General features: G+C 45.9%; 1 protein-coding gene across 3 annotated transcripts in view; it reads right to left on the bottom strand.

Moving 5' to 3' along the window:
• Positions 1-27793, bottom strand: part of Armc9 (armadillo repeat containing 9) — a 130316-nt gene that overhangs the window by 45368 nt on the left and 57155 nt on the right. For all 3 annotated transcript variants that reach the window (XR_007349531.1, XM_015481536.2, XM_048808731.1), the window contains exons 15-19: positions 26886-27025; positions 25664-25740; positions 22995-23069; positions 14292-14382; positions 10371-10426 (exon numbers count right to left, since the gene is read on the bottom strand). Coding sequence is in view for 2 of the 3 variants with exons in the window: in XM_015481536.2 (XP_015337022.2) it covers positions 10371-10426; positions 14292-14382; positions 22995-23069; positions 25664-25740; positions 26886-27025 (439 nt within the window). In the remaining variant the exon portion in view is untranslated. The remainder of the gene's footprint in view (positions 1-10370; positions 10427-14291; positions 14383-22994; positions 23070-25663; positions 25741-26885; positions 27026-27793) is intronic.

Here is a 27793-nt window from a genome sequence, read left to right as displayed (position 1 = left end):
CTGCACCTGAGCTATACCCTACACCCTCCAAACCAGGGTTCCCCATTTGGCATCCCATTTTCCCAGCTACTGTGGTTCCAAAGTTACCAGCCTTTGGGTCCTAATTACATGCTCTGCCCTGCTAAGTTCCCGACTCCCACTGGTTCCCCTCCAGGGGACTCCCTGCCTGGCCAAGCTCAGCCCCACTCCCTCCTGAAGCCTGCAGTGGGAGGGAAGCTGGGATCGAGGGCTTGTCCAGTCTAGGTTTACAGTTCATTCCCAACAAGGACTGCCCTGGGGCCTCGGGCAAGTTTCTGAGGTTCTCTAAAATTTGCTTTTCTCATCCCCAAAATGGGGCTCATAATAGCCTTACTTGGCGGAGAGGAGTGAGGAGTAAGTGGAAGGAGGGGGTGGAGGTTCAGGCCAGCGCCTGCACACAAGCGCAGTTTGTAAATCGCTGGCTGTGCGGTCACACTGGGCTTTCCGGGTCTCCACTTAACTGGACCTCTCATGCCAGATTAGTCTTCCAAAGGCATGGCTGTTTGCTCCCTCCCTCCTGGGCAGACAGATCCTGGGGTCTCCCTTCCCTGCAGTCTTTCTGCTCCTACCCTTGCCCGTCACACTCTCTGAGCTGGCGCACCGTGCCTCACCCTTGGCTGGCGGCAGGCAGGGCTCTCGGCCGGTGCGTTCTCAGCCTGGCATGCTCTAGCCCCACCACTTATTTGCTAAGTTCCTGTCTTTAGTTTTTGATAAAAGTTCCTTTTGGAAGATGTGGACCTTTATTGGCTAAGGTGACTACAAAGGAATCCAATGTGAATGTCATGACCAGATGCCCTGGTGGCAATAATTGTCCCAGTTCTGGAACCCAGGTGGAAGGTAACAGCAGGCAGGATGAAGTGAGAAAACTTAGGGGGCGAGCTTGGAGACCACACAAGGTCCCTGGAACTCCTTCAGCTCTGGAGAGTCCATATCTGGAGAAGAGGGAGATGAGGCTAGAATGTCCAGAGGCGGGGGCCAGGCTGCTGAAGTCTCACATGTTTACTGTGTCTTTTCCCCCCTTTCATGATGCTGTATCTGGGGCCTTGCTGACCCTGGAGTGACGGCCCCTCTCAGGCTAGCCAGTTCCTAGAGACAGGAAACAGTCTGCCCTTGAGCACACTTTTCAAATAGAAACCAGCCAATCCAGAGTTTGCACCCCAGTGTTTATTAGGCTCTTACATTCCTGGCAAGTAACCACCTGCCTCAATCACCCCAAGGCCAGGTGCCAGACAACTAGGGTTAGCCCCTACAGAACAGAACTCGCTAAAACAATGCAAACTGGACAACTCAAGGCCTGTTTACCCTGCCTTGCCTACACTGTGCCGCAGAAACCACAATTTAGGCTCTCATCCACCTCTTCCTCCTCTCCTACTACCCCTGCACTGATCCCAAGCTTCCCTGTGTATGCCCCCCCGCCCCGGGACATGGTGTGCACCAGCGCCTGGGCACAGCAACTGTCTGCTGGCCTGTTGGTCTTCCTGAACCACACGTTGCCCATTGATACACTAGATTCTAAAACCCCTTGGAGACCACAGCATTATCTAGGGCTTCTGTCTGGTGCCCAGACCCCCACCACATCAAGCGTGGCAGGCCGGAAGCTGATGACAGCAGTGACACTGCTGCTGCTGCTGCTGCTGCTGCTGCTATTGATGATGACAAAAAGGGCTAGTAGCCCCAAGGGCTTAAATTGTCCTAGGCACTGCGCCAAGTGCTTTGATAGTGATTATCCATTAGTGATGCCCGAACAAACAGGGAGATTATAAAAGCCACGGGTTCAGTTCTATCACTTCAGCCTGACCTTTCTTTGGATACTAATATTTACACCTAGGGGCTGTGTGTTGGTAAAATATATCTAAAGAGTATCACATGAAGTATCATATTAAGTTCTACCTTGAAAGTTAATGGCATGGATTGTTTTTGCTCTACCTGAGCCCCAGCCTCAGCCCTTTTCAATTTTTTATTTTCAGACAGGGTCTCATTAAGTTGCCCAGGCTGGCCTCAAACTTGTGTTCTTCCTGCCTCAGGCTGCTCAGTTGCTGAGATTACAGGTGTGTGCCACTGTGCCCAGCCTGACAAATTTTTAAATGAACAAGACCCAGTTTTCTGCTTTCTACCTTGATGCTTTGGAAAATAGTTTTGAAAAAAAAAAAAAAAAAAAAAAAAGCTCTAAGCTTCCTATGTCAGTCAATCATGTGAGATGGTCACTGGTTCTGGGCTTCCAACGCTACCTCAGGGTCAACCTCAGCCCCACCCACCAGTCATGCCTCTTTCCTGTACCCGGCCAGCTTCCTTTCCTCAGAAGAATGTGTGCATGTGCCAGGGGGCCAAGGGGAATAACTGGGGGCAGGACTGGTAAGAAGGGATTCAAACTCGCTGGCTGCCCTGTAAGAGGCAAAGCCTGTCTCTCCTGGAGAGATGAGACTTACATAAATTTTGTGATAAAGAAGTCTCCAGAGAGCTGCTTTGTTGACAAGAGGGCATGATTTTCATTCCAAGCCTGTCCCTAGTGCTGCCATGTCTCCTGACAAGCTAAGCTAGGGTGGAGGTGTTCTGATACTGATGGGGTATCAGAAACGCCCTAAAGGAAGAAAGAGCCAGACATCATTTCAACATGGCTGTCACCATGCCTTGGAGAATGCCCTCAAAGCAGGAAGAATGGAGTGAAGCTGGTCCCAGGCCAAGTTAAGGCAGAGTGAAAGGATCACAAGGGCAGGGGAGAGGAAGACCACGGGCACCCGGGTTTGCACAGTTCCTCTAGAGAGGAACCATTAGAGGACTCTGATGCCCCATCTCCTGACCTCCCTCCCTCCCTCCTGGGGCCTGGTGCTCAGTGTCCCTAGGGCTCCATATCTGCATTCAAGCCACCTACGGTTCTGAGGGAGAAGAGAAGGAGGGACTCCCAAATTGTAAAATCCTGCTCTGTCTTAAACTTCATTGTTACTACTCCAGTTGTTTAAGACTTGTTGACCAGATTGTCTGTCTGGGTACCTATTCCTTGTCATTTGTTATTATCTCCTTGCCTGAGGTGTTTTTTTTTAAAAATATATATATTTTTTAGTCATTGATGGACCTTTATTTTATTCATTTATCTATATGCGGTGCTGAGAATTGAACCCAGTGCTTCACACGTGCAAGGAGAGCGCTCCAACACTGAGCTACAACCCCATCCCTTGACTGAGTTCTTCATCTTCTCTGGGAAGCTCTTCTTAGTCTCACTTGCTCATTCCTATCTTGCTTAACCTTCTTGGACTTAAATGTCTTGCCCTCAAGACTTATAAACTTTCCAGCACCTGCCTACAAGATTCTGATTTCACTCTGTGGGATCTGTTGTGCCATGTTTTATTCTAATCCCTTTATAACTCTAACACAACCAATGGCTGTACTTTTCTATTTCTTGACTTCTTAAAAAAATCCTAAGAGTTCCAATTCTCTACCAATTAATTTCTTACAATTCACATTTAAATTAATAATTCTCCAAATGACTATATGTGTGAAAGAAGGTAAATGGCAATGACTCATGTCATTTGCATTGAGTATTTAAATTAGATTTAGAGAACAGTATAAAAGACCTTAAAACAATGAAGACATACAATGTTCTTGGAATGGAGCACTCCACCATTAAGGTTCCAATTCTCTTCAAATTGATTGATAGCTTTAGTACAGTCCCAATCAAAATTCCAGCTAGTTGTATGGTGGGGGAGGGAAGTGGGAACGTTCTCTGACTCATGAAAGGGAGAAATCTATTCAAAAGAAGTTAGTTTTAACTGCCAATCAAAAATGAAAATATGGCAAGTTATCTTTCTTTGATTTTTACAGATGTCAATAATTTACCTTATTATAATTTATGCAACAGAACACATTTGATTACTATAATATCAATTAAGTTGGAGTGTAATTTTGTGAAAAATTATTCAGAGTTTAACAAAAAAGGATTTGAATATTTAAACCAGATTTGATGAGTTCTTTAAAAGTCAAAAATTGAAAACTTGTTATAATCTTTCAAACTAGAAGTTTAAAAGCCCCTGAACTGCATGATAGATGTACAGGAATTCTCTGTTACTACTTTTCCTTTTCTTTTTTTATACTAAGGATTTAACCCAGGGGTGCTTTACCACTGAGCCACATCTCCAGCCCATTTTTATTTTTTATTTTGAGACAAGGTCTTGCTAAGTTGATTTGGGCCTCACTAAGTTGCTGAGGCTGGCTTTGAACTTGTGATCCTCCTGCCTCAACCTTCTGAGTCATTATGATTACAGGTGTGCACCACTACAACCAGCTGTACTACTTTTTCTGTAAATCTAAATTATTCATCCCCACAGAGATTTAAATTTAAGGACCTTGCAGGTAAGATATCATAAATTTGGTTAGAGAAACTACTTGGTTGCCTTGTATGGCTGACCTTGATGAAGCCTGCTGGATGGAAAGTTAGCAAAGGATATCACAGCAGTGACACTCTTCAGTGAAACAACAGCCAAATGGCAAACATACATGCTGAATCAACACCTCATCTGCAGAATTATGCCTAGACTTGCTATTGCTTTTGATTTAGGCTCAACAGTGACTAATTACCAAAGATCTTTTATGTAAATACTTGACAACAAAACCCAAGCAAAATCTTTAAAATGTTGGGTACCTTTATTGACTTTCGTGGTTTATCCTAGAACAATTATACTGCTGACATTTGCACAGAAAATACAAAAGCAGTGATGGGTGAAGCCCTTGGTAGCACGAACAGAGGCAGTAGATACACATAGGATAGGACAGAGATTCATTTAAGAATGTTCTTGATGAAACAGGTGAATTAATTTTATTAAATCTCTAACCTTATGGCCCATCTTTTTAATATTCTGTGTAACAAAATAGAAGTACAGATAAAGCACTTCTGCTTTACTACAGCAAGATGGTTATCTTGAGGAAAAACATTTGTGACATTACTTGAGTCCCAAGTTGAATATGCCTTTTTTTTTTTTTTTTTAAGGGAACACCATTTTTACTTGAAAGAACAACTGATAGATTCTGATTATTCAGACTTGGGTATGTGTCTGCCAGTTTCTCAAAAAAGGATGCAGTAAGCCTGTCCTGTCAAGGAAACAACTAATAGTATTTGTTAGCAATAGTAAAATTTGAACTTTCAAGCGAAAATGAGAATTTTGAATAACTTGTATCTGTCATTGAGAGCTTAATAGCTTCCCAAACCATAAAGACTTTTTTGATGGGAATAGCAATGATATTAATTAATGCATTTTTTTCATGCAAGCTAATGAAATGTGTCAACATTTGGAAGAACTACTAAATTTGATAAAACAATATTTTCCAAATGTCCAATAAAAAGTAATACAAACTCATGCATAGGTAGAAGTGCTATTGAGCCAGGTGTGGTGGAGCAGGCCTATAATCCTAGCAGCTCAAGAGACTGAGGCAGAAGGATTGCAAATTTAAGGCCAGCCTCGGCAACTTAGCAAGGCCCTAAGCAACTTAGTGAGACCCTGTCTCAAAAAATAAAAAATGGCTATTGATGTAGCTCAGTGGTAGTGCCCTTGGATTCAATTCCAGGTACCAAAAAAAAAAAAAAAATGCTATTGAAAGCACAGACAGTGCATGAATAATATGATTCTGCAACCTGTACGCTCAGAAAAATGAGAAATTATATCCCATCTGATTCAAATGTATGGTATATCAAAGTCATTGTACTGTCATGTATAACTAATTAAAACAAATAAAAAAATAAAAAAAAAAAGAAAAAGAAAGTGCAGACAAGAAGACTGCAGGAAGAATTCTGAACTTCCAAGAATCTGCTCTTCCATAAAAGCAATGAGAACACTAGTGAAACTGTCAAAATCAACTTTTTTTAAGTTAATTTTGAAATTTCAGTTTCAAGTTTCTCTGGAAATCCATGAAGGCTTGTAAAGACCTGAGGAGTGTTTATTTAAGAAAAATGGCTTCCTCTCACTAAGATAGCAAGCATCATGGCATTTAAACTTGCCTCTAGCTCCACAGAAAACCGACAGCCACTTGTGCCTATGTGTCTAGCAAGAGGCCAGCGAGGGTGGAGGCCAGGGGCCTGTCTACTCCCTCAGACACCCGGGTGGACCCAGCTCCACCACTTACTTACCCAGCTTCCTAAACTCAGCCAATGACCTGCTTTCTGCCTCTCCTCGTCTGTGAGGGTAAATGATGACAGGACCTAGCCCAGGGCTGCTGGAGGAGCAGAGGAGGGAACTCAGGTCAGGTGCGAGAACGTGCCTACCACGCGGTGAGGCCACACTGGTGGAGCTGCTCACTTGGATCATTATGGGCTCATCTACGGAGACCAGAAACTCTCGGAGATATGGAAACCCCAGCTTCTACATCCTATAGATTTTTAATGCATCTCTCCCTTGTCTTTTCCTAGAACACTCTCATTTCAAGGCCCTTAAATATTTGTTCAACAGATAATGACTTCTGAATTTGACAAGTTTTTACATAGGAAATTTCTGATCATATGACTGTCACTTATATGGATCCAGCAAGTAAATGTCCATGGCTGACCTCACCTGGCACTGAAAGCTGTTCTTTTAAGAGGGGAGAATATTTATCTTAAAATAGGTCTTCTCAAATTGCACAGAAAGTCCTTCCACCTCCACTTAGAGCCACTGGTGGGCCAGACACGAGGAACCTCACCTTAACATGCCATAAGAAAACCTGAGTCATTTGGGGGTGAGAACCCTGGAACCAGGCTCCTGAGCCTGTGAATCTACCGCCTGCCCCCTGGTAACAATGCACATGTTCACTGTAAAAATAAAGTACCTTACCTCACACATTCCTTCACAGTGCTACACAAGGTGCTTTTGACCCCTTCAACAGTTGTCACTGTCCCTTCTCTTGTGTATATTTTCAAGGTCATCTAATGATGATTTTATTTCTCTGGAGGTTTATATAGGTCTGGGGCCTTGTGGATCAAGAGAGTTTATGAAGCATCTTAGAAAATAATGAAAATAGCTGTCCTTGAAAGGCCACCTTTTCTCCTCCTGTCTGGAGCCTCCTGGCAGTGTCTGACCTGCTTAGGTCTCTCCCATCTCAAGTCAAACCAAACCAAACCAAAATGCTCATTTAGCTACCCGTTCTCCCGTCCAGCAGGTAGCCATGCTGTGGGAAGAGCAGTACATACTTATTAGCACCGTATTCTCACTTCCCACCTGCTCCGCAGTTCACTCCAGTGTGGCCTATGCCCATCAATCCACAGAAAAGCACAGCCCTTGACCTCCACGCCACCACATCGAGCATCCTGTTTTCACTTCTCTCGCTTGACAAATCTGCAGCCCAGGGCCCTGTTGGCCTCTTTCCAAGCCTCTCGCACATTTCCTCATTCCCTGTACCCCCCGCAGTTCCTATGCTAACAAAGAGGGTGTAACTTTCCACACCTTTCTGCTACACAGATGCATAGCACATCCATAACTCACAGGTTTGTGGGTTTATATGTTTGCTTTTTCTTACTGTTCACATTGTTTTAGGATTTCCTTTTTCATTTCATATTATATCCCAGATGATCTATAAAAACAGGAGATACGTTTCTAGCTCAATGATTTTTAAACTTTTGTATACAAATGAGTCTATACTCAGACATCAATGAGTTTTAACACATTAAAGTCATTACAGTTTTGGAAATTAGAAAGAAAACCTAGATTGTGCACTGGGGTCCTCTTGAGAGTTTCCAGTGGAGCAGGACCAGTCATGGTGGATGTGCAGATGCACAGATTTCAGCTCAATGTGAGGCAAAGGGAGCATAACTGACCCTGGCCTCTGACTCCCCCGGAGAGCCACATCACTAAGCAGCTAACTGAAAACATTTTTTTATCTCTGTTTCAGGTCTAGATATTACATTAAAAACATATTTTGCATTGGTAAGAAAAATGAAGTGTGACTCTAATGTCCTGACACTAATTCTGATGTCTCCTTCATCGTTGTCACCTTGAGAGGTGACAACAGTACTACTGCTTAAATGGTTCTTGAAAATTTTCCTTTAGCCTAAATATCTGTTTAAGCATTTATTTTTTCCCTCCATTTCCAATAGACGGTTATAAAAGTATTGCCTGCCCTGGCAAAAGCCGAATAAAACCCAGCCCCTACTGATCGGCTACTTTGCTGACCCTCTACAGTGCACTGTGAGGATCCTTTGTGAGACACAACCCACTATCTGCTGAACCTGAGTTGCGGTTCCAAACAACAACAGAACCTTTCTTGAGTCTTCCCAACTATACCTCTTCTGGGAATCTTCTGAAAATTCTACTTATCACAACAAATGTTTTCAAACATTAACCTCTTTTTTTAAAAAAATATTTTTTTATTGTAGATGGACATAATATCTTTATTTATTTATTTTTATGTGGTGCTGAGGAATCAAACCCAGTGCCTGACACAAGTGAGGCAGGTGCTCTACCACTGAGCTATAGCCCCAGCCCAAACATTAACCTCTTAAAATGAAAATACATGCAGAGTAGCAGCAAGTCCAGAGAACTGAAGGAAGACCTTGATATCTGATTGTGTAGAGTAGATTATAGTTGCTTTCACAGGGAAATTTCCACAAAACTGAATTCCCATCACTAACCAGAAAAGTTGTTCCAACGAAATTTCCCGTACAATACAAAACCAAAGGATCAATATGACAGTAAAACCCAGAGCAAACAGAAAAGCCAAAAAGGATGACACGGAAAGAGGGGAAAGCAGACCTGGGGGCGACCTCCGGACACAATGACAAAGAGCTACTGAATCCAGTCATTAAAACATTAACTGAAGAGCGCTGACAGCCAGGCACAAGGCAGTGTCTTGCTGTGGTTAGCAGTGGCCTAGGCGAGATGGCCAGCCAGGTCTACCTTAAGGGGTGGCCACAGTGGTCCTCAGGTACAGAAGCCTGTTTTTTTTATAGTCTGTGGCTAAGAATGATCTTTATATTTTCAATATTTGGGAAAAAAAGTAATGACATGAAAATTATGACATTCTAGTTTTAGTATCCACAAACAGTTCTGTGGGAACACAGCCATGTTCCCCTGACAGCTACTGTGTTACAGAGGCAGGACCAGAGACTGAAACCTGCACGAATGGCCTGCCAAGCCTGAGAGGCTTCCTATCCTCCCCTTTACAAAGAAAGTCCGTGACCCCTGTTCTAAATCAGATTCGACCGCCATTTGCATTCTGTGTGACCTCGGGCTGGTCTCTCCTTAGGAGGGGATGATGGCCAGGTCCCCTCTGCAGGTCGGGTTCAGAGCCTGTGCCACCGGGCAGGAGGAGTGAGCAGGAGTGCCCACTGGTGCCACCTGCAGTCCAGGATGGAGATGGCATGCGGGAGGCGCCTGTGAGTCGCTGGGTGGATCTCACCCTCCTTGTGGGGGCTCCTATGTAACTATTGCACACAACTGATGCCATCATGAACAAAACTTTGACTGTCACCCACTTTTTAAACTGACAGACCTCAACTTCCAACAAATACATTTTCCCACATCCATATTTATAGTGAATACTCCCCCACAACAGAAGAACCTTCCAGGATTCACCGAAGGAAAGCAAGTCACATATCCACACCACAACCAGGAGGACAATGAGTCAGCTCTTTCTGGGTCTCCGAAGGGAAAACAAGGCCTAGCCTGTCATCTGAGGATCCAGACAGCTCCGGGGAGTGGTCCTTCCAACACCTCACGGGCTGCGCACATTAGCTTCTGTGCATTAGGAGGAGGGTTTTCCACAGTGAGAAAATCCACTCCCAAAGAATGAAAATAACTGAGTGGGGTTGTTGATTCTGCTGGCTCTGAACCCAACCCAGGACAGCTCAGCCCAGAGCTGCTCACCATGAGCCTCTGTGCCCAGCTGCCCAGCCAGGGAGATGGGTGGAGGCTTGTGGTAAAGAGCTTCCATGAGATCCAAAGGACGTGCAGTCTGCATCTCCGCTCTCTGCAGGTGTGTAGGGCCTGCAAACACAGCCACTTGTGCTGCCACCCCGGGGCCCTCCTGCTGCCCCCTCCATCGCAAGGTAGAGTCTACTTCCTTTCCCAGCCGGGGCCGGGCTTGCTGTGTGCTTCCGCAGAGTGCACAAGCCCCGTTCTGAGACCACTGAGCCCAGAGAGGACCAGAAGGGCTCACTTCTTCCCTGGTGGAACCCAGCCTGACCGGACCACTGAGTGACAGCTGGCACTGGAGAGACACCTCGGAGGCAGCCATGTAGGACTCTATGTGAGCCACCCCACTGGACCTCAGCCACCCCACAGGACTGAGGACAACAGGGCAGAAGTGGAAACTTCAGTTCTGAGCAACTGTTCAAGGCAAGGAAGACCAGGATAGTTTGGTATGAGTTTTCTACATGGTGAAAAGAGTTTCCAACTTACTTCATCATCATCATCTTCATCATCATCAGACTCAAGAACGCCATCAAGCAGCTCTTCTATAGAGGAAAAAAAAAAAATATATATATATATATATAAGAAAAAATATCAGTGAATAGCCACAAACAGTGGGCGACTTGGCCAACACAATCCTTCAGGCGCCACAGAGACCAGTGAGCACCATCAAGAGAAGGAGTGCTGGGCTCAACCATTTCTCATCGTAATCATTTCAGACACGTTTTGACATTGTCCTCAGAGATTTTAAATAAATCTCTCCATTTTTACCAGAACATATTTAGAGTAGCACGAGGAAAATCCCAACCAGCACATAATTTGAGGGACCTTCAGGGAAGGGAAGTAAACTAACATTTACCACCAGACATGGCAGCGGGCACCCCGACACTGAATCCTCACAACCCCCTTACAGCGAGAGGTGGAGGCACAGAGGGGAAATAGAAACCGCATCTACTTCTGTGTACAGGTGGGGTGGTGGCTGTGGCAGGGAGGGTTCCCAGAGGTTCACTGCTACATCTTTAGCGTTCACAAACAAGCCTGGATTCATAGCGTAACTGAGCCAGAGAAAGAATGGACCATTTTACCATATGTAAAATGGGGATCCTACCACCTCCTTCTTAGGTGAAGCATCTGGCCCAGGTACCAGCAGGCATTACACAGATGCAGGTTCCCTCCTCCATGATGCCTTCCCTGGTGCCCTCACTGAGCCCATCATCTCTCCCTCCCTGAACATGATCTGCGTTTCACCTGGAACTCCTGCCAGCACTCACCCTGTGGATGACCCTGCCTCCTAATGAATGGACGGCTATTGACTGCAGGTGTCCCTTGTCCCTACTCTACTGGGTTGTGAGTATCTGGGGATGGAGCACCTGACTTCCCCCTCCCTGTGCTCCTGCTGCACCCTCCTTGTTAGCACTGGTTTGGTGAAAGTAAAGAAAGCCTGAGAAAAGAAAGGAAGTCAAAAAGAAGGAAGGAGAAAGAAGGCGTCAAAGGCCATACTTAGAGGTGGCCTTAGCACGGGGCCTGACAGAGGCACCTACATTAATCAAACACCAAGCCACGGCCTAGGAGGGCGTCACCAACATCCTGACAGTCTCACTTACTCAAAGTGAGGTCTCCGCTGACCTCACTGGTCTGTGGCCAGCAGGACACCAAATCTGTCCCCACCTTGATGAGGTTTGCATGTCTCTACACCCATCCCAAGCCACACCACTGTCACAGAATGCCAGTGAGTTCAGAAAGCTACTCTGCAGACATAAAGCTGTTAAGTCATTCTGCATTTTGGCTGAATTTAATTATCTAACTTCTCTTCCCTTCTCAGACACAGCATATTCCATTCCATCTGCAGGAAATGCCTTTCAAAATGGCGGTGCTTCCTATGGTCACCAATTACAAACCCCTCAGGTTCTCTGTGGAAAAGTCAAGTAGTCCAGCACACTCCCTGCTCTCCTTTTTGGCCCAGACTCTCTTCCCTAACCCACAATCTCTTCATCTATTGGCTCAGACTCTTCCCACCACCCAGAACAGGGCTGGTCCCATGTACTAGAAGACCTGGGTCTGGGCTCCTCCACCACTCACTCCTGAGTCGGTGCACAGCCACGCTGCCCTCCCCAGTACCGCTCTACTTTCTCCTGCCCGTGGACCAGGCTAGCACCGCTGTTTCTCTGCCCTGACTGGCTATAGTCTGCCAGCTCCCTTGCAGAGGGCTGGAACTGTGGTCTGGGCCCAAGCCAGGGATAAACCTCCTTACTGCTGTTGGCTATAGCTCTGCTTGTCATTGTCACCAAGCTGGAATTTTCTTTCAGGCTTCACCAGACTAGTCTCTTCCCACCTATGGGGTTAGGCTCTTAGATACTCTAAAATATACCCACAACTTTGTACTTGAAGATCTTAAAACTTCACTGGAAAAACAGCACTGGTGGGCTGATAGCCACGGTCTCGAATGTATGAAAACCCACTCCTGTGCTTTTAAGTTTACTAAAATAAAACAAGGAAGTCTCTAAATAAAGATAATGGTAATGTCATTTCATGGTGGTTGTGGTTTTTCCTTGCAGTGCTGGGGATTGAACTCAGGGCCTCTGCATGCCAGGCAAGCACTCTACCGCTGGGACACACCGCCAGTCCTTCACATATCTTAAACTAGGAAGGTGGCCCCAATCCACACTCCGTTAGTTTCCATATGAGTAGAAACACTGAGCAGAAGTTCTCTAGTTCCATTATTGTCTTGACTGGCTGCTGGTGGCACGTGTCATAAGGTGTGAGTGTGTGCTTTTGAATCTAGTTTCAAACTAGCAGACTCCTAGGTAGTCATCTCTGGGTTCTGCCTCCATAAAGAACAACTTGGATACTTTAGATGAAGAAAGAAATGTTTTAGGTCCCTTATTTGAACAGGAACTTGCTGAACTTTTGGGTAGGTATTTCCCAAGTCTTCCAGAATCTCCAGGGCTATCCAGCTGTAGTTCTGTCCAGGACAACTTCTTGCCAGAGTGGTTCCTTACAAAGATGTGAACTGTCTCCTCCCTCATGGCAGCCTGGCATGTTGAGCCAGGGCAGTTTTACCTAAGGGAAAGTTGACTCTTATGCCAGGGAGCAAATGGAGCCTGCATCCTGCTTCTTGGCTTCCAGGAAGACTGGCAAGAAGATGGATGTGCATTTGTCTCAGCGACCCAAACACAGGCAGCCTTAAGAAGATTCCAACCCAAATGTGACCTTGAAGTTGCAGAGAACCCCTGGCCTGAGAGGGAGGACTTGGCGCCACTAATGACCAAGAAGCAGACGGGCAACAACTACCCACCTCAGTGGCAGCCCACCCAGAGAAGGCGGGAAGCAACCTTAGCCGAGACTCGGGCAGGCTTGTTCACATTATATGTTTCATCGCACCAGCCTGGGCTCGGAGTCAGAACTGAAGTCCCTGGAGAAAATGAAGCTCTATTCTCTGCCCACCTGAATTTGGGATGAGTTATACTTGCTCCATAAGAACCAAAGAGGAGGACAAACAGGATGGCCAGGAAACCCACAGCTCCCTGGCCACTCACTCCTGTGGCCTCTTCTCTGCCTGGCAGCAGGCTCCTCTTGGCTGCCCGGGTACCACCTGTCCCTCGATGCCCTCTCTCTCCTGTGGGGATTCTAATTTAACTGGTATGGGTGCAGCAAATCTGCCCAGGTGCTGTGAGGCTTGAACAGGGAGCAGAGACACGGCACCTGTGGGCTTCTGGCGTTTCCCTGGAGCTTGGCTCTGGTCAAGCAGTGACTTGTGAGGAGAAGGGAGACCCTGGCTTACCTTTTGCTCATGTTTACTTGCACTGCTAGGTGTCAGGGAAGGGCATGTGGAGAGTCAGAGGGGACAAACTGCCCCAATGCTGGCAGCACCAAGGGCCTCTGTTGAAGAGTCCACACCAAGAGCCAAGAGCTCCTCCCCCACCCCATCCAAGGCTCCCCTGGCCTTCCTCTCCTGCTTATTATGGGACATGTGGCTGTGGTAATAGAAGCAGCTCAACAGAAAGGGGACCTTGCTTCTAGATGAAAATCATACATCACCTGGAGTGAATGGATCACCAAGGGAGGCGTGTACTGCACTATCTGACCCCAGGACCTGGGGAAGTCACCCTTTGGGGGCAGAACTTAGGAGGGGAAAGGGAGAGGCCCATAAAGAGAACTTACAAGGTTAGGGAAGGGTTTCTGAAATTGCTTTTAACTTCTTTTTGTTGACTACAGGCCCTAAAGTATGATAAGAGACTGTTAATCTTTGGACACTCTGGCCTTGACTACTGTGAGTTCACCTGGGCCTCCCCACTTCCCTAAAGGCCAATGACTTCCAAGGAACCCCAAGCCTCACTGAGAGAGCCCAAGATCCTTCTGACACGTGCAAACAGTTCAAAAGCGAGGCGTAGGTTCTTGCATTAAACTGACCGGAATTGAGCTGCTTGATGATGAACTCTATCTGGCGGATCATCTCAGCATTGCCTTCTTTGATGAAGCAGCGCAGGATGTCTTCCATCCCCTAGAAGCACAATGCACACGATGCTTTAGTGTTTTCAGTAGGGCAGTTTCATCTCATCCAAAAAAGAATTTCTCTTTTTTTGGGGGGAAGAAGATACGTACAATAAAAATCCTCTGCTTACTACTAAATATTCTTTTTGTTCCTTTTATAAGTCACAGTGAGATTTTCTTCTTGGTTGACTGACTGACTTCAACATAACATTATAATGTATTTAGCTTAAAAACAATTGTAAAATTTCCCTGCATAGTACTGCCTCGAGTTTTGGCAATTTGTTGAGAGGTGATTTCTTTCCTGTGTTTTCCTCTATGTATTCAATGCCTTCTGGATTTTAGGGCCAAATAGGGCCTTCAAAAAGTGGAACATTTGTTTAGAGAAGTAAATGAACAAACAGAAACTCTTTAAACAGCCTTCATTCTTTTTCTATCATAAGAATTATAGTTACTACACTATGTCATTATGTTATTGTAATTTTTAAAAAAATATTTTTAGCTGTAGATGGACATGATATCTTTATTTTATTCTATGCAGTGCTGAGAATTGAACCCAGGGCCTCACATGTGCTAGGCAAGCGCTCTACCACTGAGCTGTGACCCTAGCCCCTATTGTAATATATTTGACACTGGAATTTTCACATTGGCTAGCACAATCACAGGGAAACCCAGAGGTGAGTTGACTTGAACATGGTGTCTAATTCCTCTCCTTCCTCTTTCTCTGAAGGACGGGAGTTAAGCACACAGCTGGAGCTGTTGAGGCTTTCTTGCCACCAAGACGGGAAAGCGTATCTAATGATGAACCCAAAACAGAAGAAGCAGAGTGCAGAGGTGGTAGAGAGATGGATCTGATGCCATGCAAACCCTGACAAACCATGCTTGAAGCTTATCCTGGACTTCTTGGTTACATGAGCTGATATGTTCCCTTTTTAGGTAGGCCAGTTTGGAATCAGAGAAGTGTCAAGAGCAGAAGAGGTTAAACTCTCATGACCCAATGAAGAGAACTGCTTTACAGAAAGGTTAAATCAAGATTATCATTTGGATGGTAATCCTAGCTCCTACGTGGATTAACTGTGTGACCTTACTCAAATTACTCAACTTCACTCAGCCTGTTTCTTCAATTATAAAACATAACTAATACACATGTATACATCTACATAACTAATACCCAGTTACATACGTGGTCTTTTTTAAGACCATGTATGTAACGGGGTATTAGTTATGTAGATGTACACATGTGTCAGGATGCACTGAGCCGAACGAGGAAGGCCTGAGCATCCACTGTTTGCCAGTCACACCTAAACGATAGCATCTCGTGCCGCGGCTGGCACCTACGTCCACTAGACAGGAGAGGCTGCCTGGCTGTGTCTGGAGGGCTAGTGGCTGGGGTGAAAGACCCGGTAGCTAAGTCAAGGGGATAACAGCAGAGTGAGGAGAGCAGAGGATTGGGACAGAGCTGAGAGAACAATGACATTTCATTGGAAGACAGACGGGTAAGCTCACAGAGACCCTGAGAAAACAGTCTACAACGGGAGAAGGCCTTGAAGGGGTCTCTGGAATCAAGGACAGGGTGTTTCAAAGAGGACTGGGCAGCACTGTCCAGCTCCTGTGCGGCCAGCCAAATACCTGCGTTTGTCTTACAAAGGGACAACACCAACATCTGGCGTGGACCTTGGCTGTCAGGAGAGCTGACTTTGCTGTCTCAGTCTTATCAACGGGCCTCACCCTTACCGTCTGTCCCCACTTCCCAGGGAAGGGCCACTGTAGGAGCGACAGCTCCATCAGCCCGACATGCCCAAGAGCAGAATTAAGCACAAGCAGCTTGGGAATGGAAAGTCCTCAACCTGTGCCCCAGGAATGGGACAAAGAATCCATTCAGGCTCGCTTCTACCTTTTCTTCCCAGATGTTACTTTTACAAGTGAGTATCTGCTCTTATCTTTATAGATCTTTTTATTTTCACTCTTTCTCTTTCATATGGCTCTAACTCAGTTGTTACTTGGAAAACAAACAATAAATTCCTGTGTAAAGAGGAGGATCACCTAGGGATGCTTTCTTAATAGGAAAGAGTCCAGTCAGAAATTGTACTTATTTTTTAAAACCACATATATTAGGTAATGTTTAATCTGAATTATAGAAATGAGAAGTCATAAAAATAACAGTATTTGACCCTGAAAGTAATAACTCATTTTGAAGATAATCCTGGCCTAATACAAACACTCAGGTCAGATGGAAAGGAGAATATCAGCCACGTGTTTGAAATGGAATTGCAGGCTGAATGGAAGCAACCAGGAGGTCAAGGTTAGGATCATTGCAGGAAACAGTGGAGAGGCCCTTATCTGGAATGCCTGGGGCTTCAGGGTTTTGGCTTTGGGAACATCTGCATGCACATAATGAGCTCATTTATGCTTTGTCAGTATCTCATACACATGCCATCAAGATGACTTCATACAGTATTTTAAATAATTCTGTGTGTGAAACAAAGTTTTATGATGTAGAATGTTCTACCTGTATTTCATGTCTATGCTCCAAAAGTTTTAGAGTTTGGAATATTTAAGATTCTAGATTTTTGGATTAGAGATGCTCAATATGAAATAACACAGAAGACAGTGTTTGTATTATAGAATTTAAGGAAGGAAAACATTTATCATATCTAGATTTTTCATTAAAGATGAGATTAGGGATAGGAGTCTAGAAAGAAATTGGTATAGAAAGAGCGCTTGCCTAGCATGTGTGAGAACCTGGGCTTGATCCCTAGCACTGGGGGGCAGGGGGAAGAAAAAGATTAAATTAGTTCTTATTTCTAAAGAAGCACTGCAGCCTGAGGTGTGGAAAGTTCTCAAAACAAACATGCAGTTGGCCCCTACACTAGCTGTGTGGCTCCAGGCCCAGAAATCTACCTCTTACATCAATGGGGACACAGCCACAGCCACTCCTTTAGGGGCTTTGAGGACTGAGTGGGCTAAAGCACCTTGCACAGAGGTAGACAGCGTGTACTGAACACCACACAGCTCTCCAAACGATCCCACTCTCCCTTATGCTCAGCAGTTCAGCTCTATACCACATTCTATTTTGTTCCAGCCCAAATAGTCTAATCTACCACTAAAGGTCTTCAAGAGAAACTTCCCTCTTGGAAACTCAAATATCTGTTTTAGGTGAATAAAAACATTTTCCTCTAATTCTGAAAGTCATTCAGGTTTTCCAATAAAACTTATAAGCTACATAAAATAAACAGCCAGTGTACATGATGGAATTCAAGTGACTTGGGAGGCCGAGACAGGAGGATCATTAAATTCAAGGCCAACTTCAGCAACTTAGCAAGAGCATGCTTCAAAATAAAAAATAAAAAAGGGCTGGGACCCAGATGCCTATCAATAGATGAATGGGTTAAGAAAAAATGTACTTTTACTCAGCCACAATGACTTTATGGATGTGAGGGCAATCTGGCTACAACATCTGTCACTCCATTGATTGCCAGGGTTGATTCGGCTGATCCCACTGGCTAGGCGGGTGTCCCCTTCCTCCCCCACAAGCTGTGCACTCAGACAACCTTCCCTGATAAAGGAGCACTGTTCTTCAGTCAAGAGTAGCTGCACTCCCCTGCTAGAACCTCCAAATGAGCTCTGGTGAATAATGACTTTATGACATTAGCTGGTAAATGGATGGAAATGGAGAACATCATGCTAAGTGAAATAAGCCAACTTCAGAAAATCAAAGGTCACATGTTACCGGGCACACACCTGTAATCCCAGCGGCTAGGGAGACTGAGATAGGAGGATTGTGAGTTCAAAGCCAGCCTCAGCAAAAGCAAGGCCCTAAGCAACTCAGTTAGACCCTGTCTCTAAATAAATACAAAATTTATAGGGGATGTAGCTCAGTGATGGAGTGCCCCTGAGTTCAATCCCCAATATCCCACCCCCCAAAAAAAGTCAAATGTTTTTTTCTCATATGTGGAAGTTAGAGTAAAATAAAGGAAAGAAAGGAGAGGGTCAGATATCATAAAGACACAGGCAAGATCAGTGGAAAAGAAGGAGCTTAAGTGGGAGAAAGGAAGGATGGGAAAGGAGGAGATGTGCTATGTATATACATATGCCACAGGAAATTTCACCTTTATGTGTAAGTAGAAAGAACCAACCAAAAATAAATAAATCAGAAGAGCAAACGGAAGATCAGTAGAATAGAGGAGGGAGAAGCGGGAGGGAGGAAGGAGGGAAGAGTGGGGAGCGTGAGCTGAAATCAAAGGCCATTCATGCACCATTTCTTGGAGTAATCGCAACCCCAATGTTACTAGGTATAACCAAAATGCTATAAATAAATGAATACAATAAAGAAAAAAAAGGGGTGTAACTTAGCAGTAAAGTGTCCCTGGGGCTAGCCCCAATACTAAAAAAAAAAAAAAAAAAAAAAAAAAAGAATAAAATATTTCTCTGCATAGAGATAAAACTGAACATTCTGAAGTATTTCTTCTTTTATGGCTATTGTTTTACACAATTGAGATCATACTGGTTACAATGCTGTTTGTTATTTTTAAATTTAACTTACTATTTTCTTGTGTCAATATAAAGCTCATAAATAAAGTTTTAGTAGCTATAATAATAATAGCAGCTAAGATCACCTCTCAATGCTCACTAAGTGGCAGGCATAGTATGTGAGCATTAGTTCTTTTGATTCTCACAATTCCATGTGTTTGGTGCTACAGTAATTCCCACGGTGCCCAAAGACAACCAGATCTGCCATGTGAGCTGGAGCCATAGTCAGGACGCAGATTTCATAAAGACCCTTTCAGGGAAGACTAGCCCACTCAAGGTTGATGGATACCATAGAATATGTAAAGGCCAAGATCCAGGATGAGGGAGGAATTCCTCCTGATCAGCAAAACCTGACCTTAGCTTGTCAGCACAGGAAGAAGGACATACTTGGTCTGACTACAACATTCAAAAGGAGTCCACCTTTCATCTGGTGCTGAGGCTGGTGGTGCTAAGAGGGCTTACCCCACTCCCAGGAAGAACAAACACAAGAGAAAGAACATTAAGTTGGCTTTCCTGAAATACTGTATGGGGGACGAAAATGGCACAGTTATTCACCTTTGCCGGGAGTGCCCTTCAGACGAATGTGGCACTGGAGATTTTATGGCGAGCCACTTTGACAGACTGTTGTCTGACTGATTAATTCAACTAACTAGAGGACCAATAATATGTGACAACAACAACAAAAAAAAGACAGAACACAGCTCTGGCTGGGCGTGCCCACGGGACACCTCACCTCCCTGCCTGTTCTTATTCCTTCCCCAACTCGTTCCTCCGAGTGTTGCCATTTAGGTTGTTCCCTGGTTTCTACTACAATCAATAACGCTGCAGTGAATATTTCAGTATATACTATCTGGTCATGGTGTACGTGAGCTCCAGAAGAATTACTGGGCAAAGAATATGAATGTTTTTGAGGATTATATATATATATGTGTGTGTGTGTGTGTGTGTGCACGCGTGTGCAGCCATATTGCAAGGATGTTCTACCAACTAATCATCTCAGTCAAATTTCTACACTAATTTTGAAAGGCCTTTCCCTAAGGGTACCATGGAATGTAGCTAGGAGGCTAGGTGGCCCCCTGCGGCGCACAACTGCTATGATCGTAGCTGGAGAGTACTGTAGGACCAGCTACACCCCAGCCCTTGTTATTTTTTATGTTGAGACAGGGTCTTGCTAAGTTGCCCAGACTGACCTGGAACTTGTGATCCTCCTGCCTTCCAAGTAGCTGGGATTATTGATGTGTGCCTGGTTGAGAAGCAACTTTTAAACAGCTTCTCCACACTTATGCTTATTATATTAGTACCAAATACAATTTGACTGGTCTTACCATGTCTCCAAAAGGAGGAAAAAAAAAGGTGGGGGGGGGGAGGCAAATGAGTCCCCTGAGGCCCATTTAAGCTGACTGAGTTGTGGAGCGGGAGAAGAGCTCAGATAAATAGGGCTGCCTGACACTCGGGCTCAGGCCTCGGGCAGCAAGGGCTCGATTACTTGGGCAGGGTATCAGCCAATGACTGGCATCCCAGCTTCCTTTGCAGCGAGGGTACTGGCACCCAGCCTAGATGCTGCCAAAAATGTACCCAGGTGAAGCTTCTGAATTGGAAGCAGGCAATGTGAGAAAGTGGGCAGGAGGGAACACACATCTTTTGGAAGAGTGGATAGCAGTGGCACCCAGACCTCTGGGGAGAGTGGAGGAGGGTTCCTGGCATAGTAGGCATGAGCTGTGGGCAGCCCATGGAGCACAAGAGCATTCCTTCAGGCTGGGTGCCCCCACGCCCAGTTCCCTGGTCTCCCAGAGATTCTACAGCCTTCCTACCTAGCACCACATCTGGTCTGCCCCAGCTCTGGAGAATGCTCACAGGGGCTCTGATCCCAGGGAAGGGCACATGGTGACAAGTACTCCAGCTTGGTACTAATTGTACTTGGTACTAATATAATTTTATGCATGTGCTGTCATTTTCCATAAGCACACAAAGGTTTTACCCAGTGGCCAAAACAGAATTCTTATAATGACATGTTCTGCCTTAATTCCTCATGATGTAATAAAATTTTCATTCTGCCTCATCCTGCTTTTCCTAATTATCATCTTCTAAAGTTATTAACATTGTGAACAAAAGAACCACAATTTCATCAGCAATTATGGTAAAAATTATGTTACTTCCAGGTTTTCAACATTGTAAAAATGTTAAAATGAGCATCACCCTGCACTGAGTTCCTCTCTGCATCAACAACCGCAGGGAAATGAACGAGCCCGAGATGGGCACTGCAGTGGGTCTCACCTGTGGTGCGCAGCTGCTTTGCAGAAGGACTGTGTGACCCTCAGCTCAAACACCAGCAGGGCCCAAGGACATCAGTTCTGTCTCCCCTTCCCTAGCACTGCATGAGCAGAGGGTACTGTGGGGAGGTTGTGGATAGCGTTTTTCTTGTCTTGTTCCTCTAGTGCTTAGCATTCCCAGCATCCCTCGCAGCTAAGGTGAAGGCAGGTGCACAGCTGAGACGCTGACCAGCAAAAGCACCATGCAGCCTCATATCCAATAAGAATGTGCTGGCTTTATTCACCTAAAAACTCCCTCAAGGATAAAAGTGTAAAGAGGGAACCCGAGGATTTAAGAGAAACCTTACTGTGGCCATAACCACCCTTTTGAGGCCACTTTACAAATCGTTCAGTAGGCAACCGCCTGGGTGTTGTGTCTAAAAAGTTCCTCAGCTCAGGCTAACAGGGGTCGGGGAGGCTCATGACTCTGACCTCCATTCAAATGCCAGAGGCAGCCTACACTCAGACCTTTATCTGAGCAATTCAAGTTTTCTCTTAAAAGTCAAAAACTAAAGTGTTTTTCACTAAGTTGCTTCATTATCATTCAATCTTTTTTCTGTGTCATTATCTCCCACGTTCCTCCTTCTGGGACTCCTGTTAGACAGATGTTAGAGCTGCTCATAGTGCCACTCAGGACCCTGGGGCTCTGCTGCCATATTTTTTCTCCCTGGCCTGATGATCTGTGGGATGCCCTGTTCTGCTGAGCTACACCTTGATGATCTCAGGGGATGTGGTCCCTGTCCCCTGACTGCACTCCCTCCCGTCATCCCCACCTTTGCTGGATGTTCTCAGGGCCTTGTGCATTCTAGGTATGCATTGTAATATTGAGCTATACCCCAGCCCTTGCCTTTTTTGATGCCACGACACCCCATCCTTTCCTCCTACATGCCATTTTCCTGTTCCTTCCTTGATTAACAATCTTTCTCTTTCACCTAAATGACTACAGTGAGGATTTAATCAAGCTTTTATTTCCTATTTCCTATTGAAAATGCAAAGTTTTTAATTTAAAAGTAGCAGGCAACTCAGTTCCACTGTTTGGTAAGCTGGTATAACTGTTAATGTGATTTAGAAAACCAAAACCAAGTACTCCTATTAAGCCATTCTAAGGAAGCAAAACCAACTGGGGGAATGTTCTGGTTTCAATCTGACATCATCCTGTGTTTTGAGTGGGGAAATACATGTAATCCCTTCACCACAGCATATAATATACGCATGGTTACCCTGGTTTCACATGGTACAAAGAAAAAGAACAAAACTTTAATGACTTTGCTTATTAGGTCTTGAAACATTCACCTCTCCAAATAAGACACTAATCACCTGGTGCTGATTTCACTTGAGCATAAGCACTAATGCAAATACACTAAACTGGGAACTTGCTGTTTACCAACCAACTTGAGTACTGCACTTTTGCAATCTTTGCAGCTTGTCTGTTCCATTTGCAAAATAAACTTGCTGGAAATTTCTTAACACTGCGGTTCTTAACCATTTAGAATTTAGGGATCCCCTTGAGATTCTGATAAAAGATATAGACTTTTCCCAGAAAACTTTCTTTTGTGTGTGGTGCTGGGGATTGAACCCAAGGCCTTGTGCATTTGAGGCAAACACTCTACCAACTGAGCTATATCCCCAGCCCCTGCCCAGAAAACTGCAAATACACATTTTGCATGCCATTTCAGGGAGTGTGTGACCTGTGTAAAGCCTCCCCGGCTCTGTGGAGCAGTGCTTGCCCCAGCAGCTGGGCACGTGGCACTGACAGGCACCCACAGCACTCAGCTCTCTCTCTTACCATTGCTCTTGCCTCCTCACGAATGGATGGAATAGAAAGGATACTGTACAGAGCTCCGTTCACATATGGCTGTATCTTTAAGGGGAGAAAAAGACAGTCAATTGCAAGTTTTCAAATACCACACAACTCAATTATCAAACACCACAGCTGGCTGAGGAGGAGAGGGCGTCCATCTCTCCGGAGTTCAGGATGCATGTTTTCAAAGAACAGACATCTCTATTTGTATGTTCTAGGGATCTCTACAACCAGGAGTCCAAAACCAAGGCCATCTCTCTGCCCAAGGCCTCCTCCTGCTATACTCCACTGCTTAAGTCATTTCTATCCTCCTGGTCACGGAGCCTGGGAACTTTAGAGTCGTCACGGATTGCTCGGAACTCCCTGGGTTCGGTCCTTGAAAGGAACCTTCTATTCCACATCTGTTGCTGCCGTCCTGTTCACACATCGCTGTCCATGGCCCAGCCTCCATCAGACCTCCAGCCTCCACCCGACACCCACCCTTTAACCCAACCATCCTATCATCGCTGAAATTCTACAGCATGGGCTGATTGTTCCTGCCCCCCCCCCCCCCTCGGGAGCCTTCCAAGCGCCCATGGCGAAGTCCTAGCTTCTTCCACACACTGTGTGTACCACACACACAGGCTCCTCCAGGGGCCGGTGCCCACACCACCCACTCTGCTCTTCCCTCTGTACTGCCCAGGGTGCCCACACTACTTGAAGGACCCCCGCCACATGTTCCTGGTGCACGCACCTCAGCCCTGGCTGCTGCAGTTTCCCTTATGGGAAAGCTCTTCCCACATGTCCATCTGGACAGCTGATTCTGCCTTTCAAACCAAGCTCCGACAGAGATTCTAGGAAGCTCTTCCTGAAAGCTCTGCACACGGTGCTCACTTCTGCTCCCTGTTCAACCCTCTACTGCTCTCCTGATTTCTGTGACTTTTTTTTTTTTTTTTCCTTGTACGGGAGATTGAACCCAGAAGCATTTTTTAAAAATTTTTAATTCTGAGATAGAGGCTTGCTAAGTTGCCAAGGCTGGCCTCGAATTTGTGATCCTCCTGCCTCAGCCTCCCAAGTAGTTGGGATTAGAGGTGTGTACCACTGTGCCTGGAGACTCTGTGGGTGTTTTTTTTTTTTGTTTGTTTTAAATATACAGGAAGTCTCTTCCTTTAGGACCTCTGAGGAGAGGACCATTCTTAAATCATACAGATAACACCAACATTAAATGAACACAGGACAGGTCACAGCTGGCTTGATGAGTGAGAGTCACCTGTTCTGTGGACTGTGTGCTGCTCTCTCCACAGGAAGAGAGAGGGCACACTGGCCACCACCCTTCCTAGCACTGGGCTTTCTCTCTTTCTCTCTCTCTCTCTCTCTCTCTCTCTCGGTTCTGGGGATTGAACCTAGGGTGACTTTACAACTGAGCCACATCTCCAGTGCTTTTGAGTTTTTATTTTGAGACAGAATCTCGCTAAGTGCTGCAGCTGGTCCTGAACTTGCAGTCCTCCTGCTTAAGCCTCCCAAGTCCCTGGGATTTCAGGCGTGTGCCACGGTGCTCAGCTAAGAGCTCAGTGGTTTTTAAACATAAAATGCATGGCACAGACTTTAACAGCCCCTGAACTCCACCTGCTGAAGAAACCAGGTCCTCAGCAATGATGCTGTGAGCCAGGAGCTGTGGGTGAAAGGAGTGGCTGGAGCCATCTGCCTGGAATGGGACGGACCAGTGGGAACCCAGGGCTCCCTCGTGACCCTGTGGTCTTGTTACTGTGTCCTGCTAACATACGCCCCTGCACCTGGTCCATGGAAAGAGGTCTGACTTTGGCTGCAGGTGAAAGGCAATGTTGTAGCTTGTACAAAGGCGTTTGCAAAACACAAGAGAAGCATCACCTTTGCTGGTTTTTGTTGATTTGTCTTCCTACAGCTCTATTTCACTTCAACAAGGTTTATGGTCCATAAGCTACGAAACTTGGAGGATACCACCAGGTGGGAGGGGATGCTGGTGAGAACAGCTGATCCAGCTGTTCTAGAGGACAATCTGGGGAGACTCAGCCATAACCTGGTGTATGCTGTGAGTCGGTGGTGAAAAGGGTCCACACCCTGGGGAAGCTCTGCGCAGGCTCGGGTGGGCAGGTGCCTCACTGAGGACAGCTGTGGCAGCAGAGCCGGAGACGACCCAGTGTCTACCCCTGGGGGACAGGTAACATGGAGGGGCGTGGCAGTGGCGAGACTGAGTGAACCAGGGGCATGTACAGGAGCCCAGGAAGGTCCCAGCAGCACAGGAAAACTCACACCACGCAAGCTCCACACATGCAGGGTATGGCACAGATGCGGTATCATGTACTTTAAGGCCACATTTGTACCTACTATGGACAACGTTAATGCGAGCGCTGACGCTGGGGGGGAGATGAAGCCGAGAAAGACGATAAGGAGAAAAAGTGAGGTACAGCAAGGAACATCCCAAAACACGAGGACTTGGGGACACACTCCCTGCTCTGAGCTCCAAACTTTTAGATTATAAAAGATTTGAAGTCGTTCATAAAAATACCTGCAGGAGGGAGCATGTGTATACTTGTCAAATGCAGCCACTGCTGCAGGCCAGCCCCTTGGCTGCAGGCTGCAGGCACCGAGGGCCCAGTGTACCCCCACACCCGGGGCCAGCAATGCTGACTGAGTACCTCGTGATTTTCGTGGCCAAGGAGATCCGAAAGGACTTTCAGCACCAGGCCTGCCACCTTGGCACACATGTTCTTCCCTGTGGGACCAAAACAAAACATGACGCATCTGAACTTGGAAGCACAGTTTCACGTCAGGCAGACCTGAGGACAAATCTGGCTGGTCTGTTTATGCTATGCTGTGATGGAAGGCAACCCCAGGCCTGGGTATAAAAGGAAATCAGAACACTGTTATGGAAAACTACAGTGCCTGGGAAAAGGACAGTCCCCTCCTGTTTGGACTGTAAATAACTACCTGCAGGGATCTACTCCCATTTGAAGTGCTGCGGCTTAGCCCAAGGCTAGAGATTTATTGGAGGCCTGTGAGAAGAGCCAGTTCCTCCCCTTTTCACACTCTGTTTCTGTAAACCTACTCCTGCTAGAAACTAGAAATTTTATGGCACCAGATAGTCTATTAATGTTGTGAGAAACTGCAGATCGGGGCTCAGAATTTGGAGTGGGACCTCCTCTGGGACCACTGGCATAAAAATAAAGTTTGAGCTGTCCCACTCTCCAAGTGCCCTTTGCCGCTTCTTAAAGGCTCTGATTCCAGCAACAATGTGACTGTGGGCCTCAGTGTCCTCCTCTTTAAAACAGCAATTATCTACCTGAAAGGCTGATGGAGAATTCAGTGAGGTGGTGGACATGAAGGACTTAAAGTGGCGTGGAGCCCCCAGTGCCCAGTAATGGGCTATGGCTATTACTGAAGTCGGCACAGACTGATCCCGTACAGGTGGTGGTGCCACCACTTCCCTGAACAAGCAGGGAAACGGCTTATGATGCTCAGAGAACCTCCACCACCAGGAAGGGGTGAGAAAAGGATTAGGAGCAGGAAGCACGGTTAATGTCACTGCTCCCACCACCAACTTAATCCTGGAGAATGCTGGGCGCACAGTCCTCAGTCTTCAGAATAACGTAATGAAGATGAAGGAAAACACGAATGAATTCAATCTCCTCTTCCTGTGCGAAGTGCATACATATAAACGCTCTTTCTAAGGCCAGACTGTATTTTGGCCTTGGGGACTCAACAGCTCTATACCTAGCTGGAAGTACTTCAGGCTGTCTTTTCTTTTTCTCTGAGGGAGACAAAAAGCAAGCCCCCCCCCCTGGGCTCACTGGGAACCTGGGCTCTGGTCAGGATCTCTTCTCACACCCCCATACCAGAAAATACAGGATGGGGTGAGACCTGCGCTGCGGAGGCAGAGGTTCATGAGCAAAGCCACGGCGTACTCCAGTGTGTAGTCAGACAGGCAATCTGGGTCCTTCAGAATGTCAATCAGCCAGAAGATGAGGCCGTCTCGAATCATCGCTGTCTGCAGTGGGCGCCTGGGACGAAAAAGGCCTGAGGTAAATTAAAACTGGCAGGCGGGGCTTGTCACACAGGAGATACAACTCTGCGTCATAAAAGAAAGCCTACGGAAGATATAGACTCCGAGGCATTTTTTAAAAATTATTATTAAGCTGGTACAAATGAAATAACAAAATCCTTTACTTTCAGTGTGTGTGTGTGTGTGACTACTGGGGTGCTTTACAACTGAGCTCTCTCTCCAGCCCCCAACTTTTTTTAAAAAATTTGAGACAGGGTCTCACTAAGTTACTGAGGGTCTCACTGAGTTGCTGAGGCTGTGATCCTCCTGCCTCAGCCTCCCAGGTGGCTGGGATTACAGGTATGTACCGATGTACCCAGCTTATTTCAAATATTTAATGAATATTCATCGACAGCTTTTGGTCTACTTAAATCAGGAAACAGGGCCACGGTAACACTTCTTTGAAAAATAGATTTTTGTCTCAACCCTATATAATGCAGCACAGGCACTTTGAGCTGAATGAAAATAAAAACAAAAAAGAGCAAGACCCAGCTCAACAGCATTCTGACTCGGATCTCTACAGACGAAGAGTATGGCTTAATGACCCGGGAAACAGAAATTTCACCCAGCATCCAGGTGTAAGATTTTACAGAATCCAATACCTCTTCACAACATATAATGGCGGATGTCATCATGTTAGCCTTAAGAACAGATGTCACCAAGCACAGTGCCACCGTGAGAAGCTCTCTGGGCAAGCCCACTGCTTTCTACTTTTATTGCAGAGACC

This window comes from Marmota marmota, unplaced genomic scaffold, assembly GCF_001458135.2.
Source record: "Marmota marmota marmota unplaced genomic scaffold, marMar, whole genome shotgun sequence".
Taxonomy (NCBI): domain Eukaryota; kingdom Metazoa; phylum Chordata; class Mammalia; order Rodentia; family Sciuridae; genus Marmota; species Marmota marmota.
The sequence above is the reverse complement of the archived record's forward strand: the minus strand, read 5'-3'. Positions and strand labels throughout refer to the sequence as shown.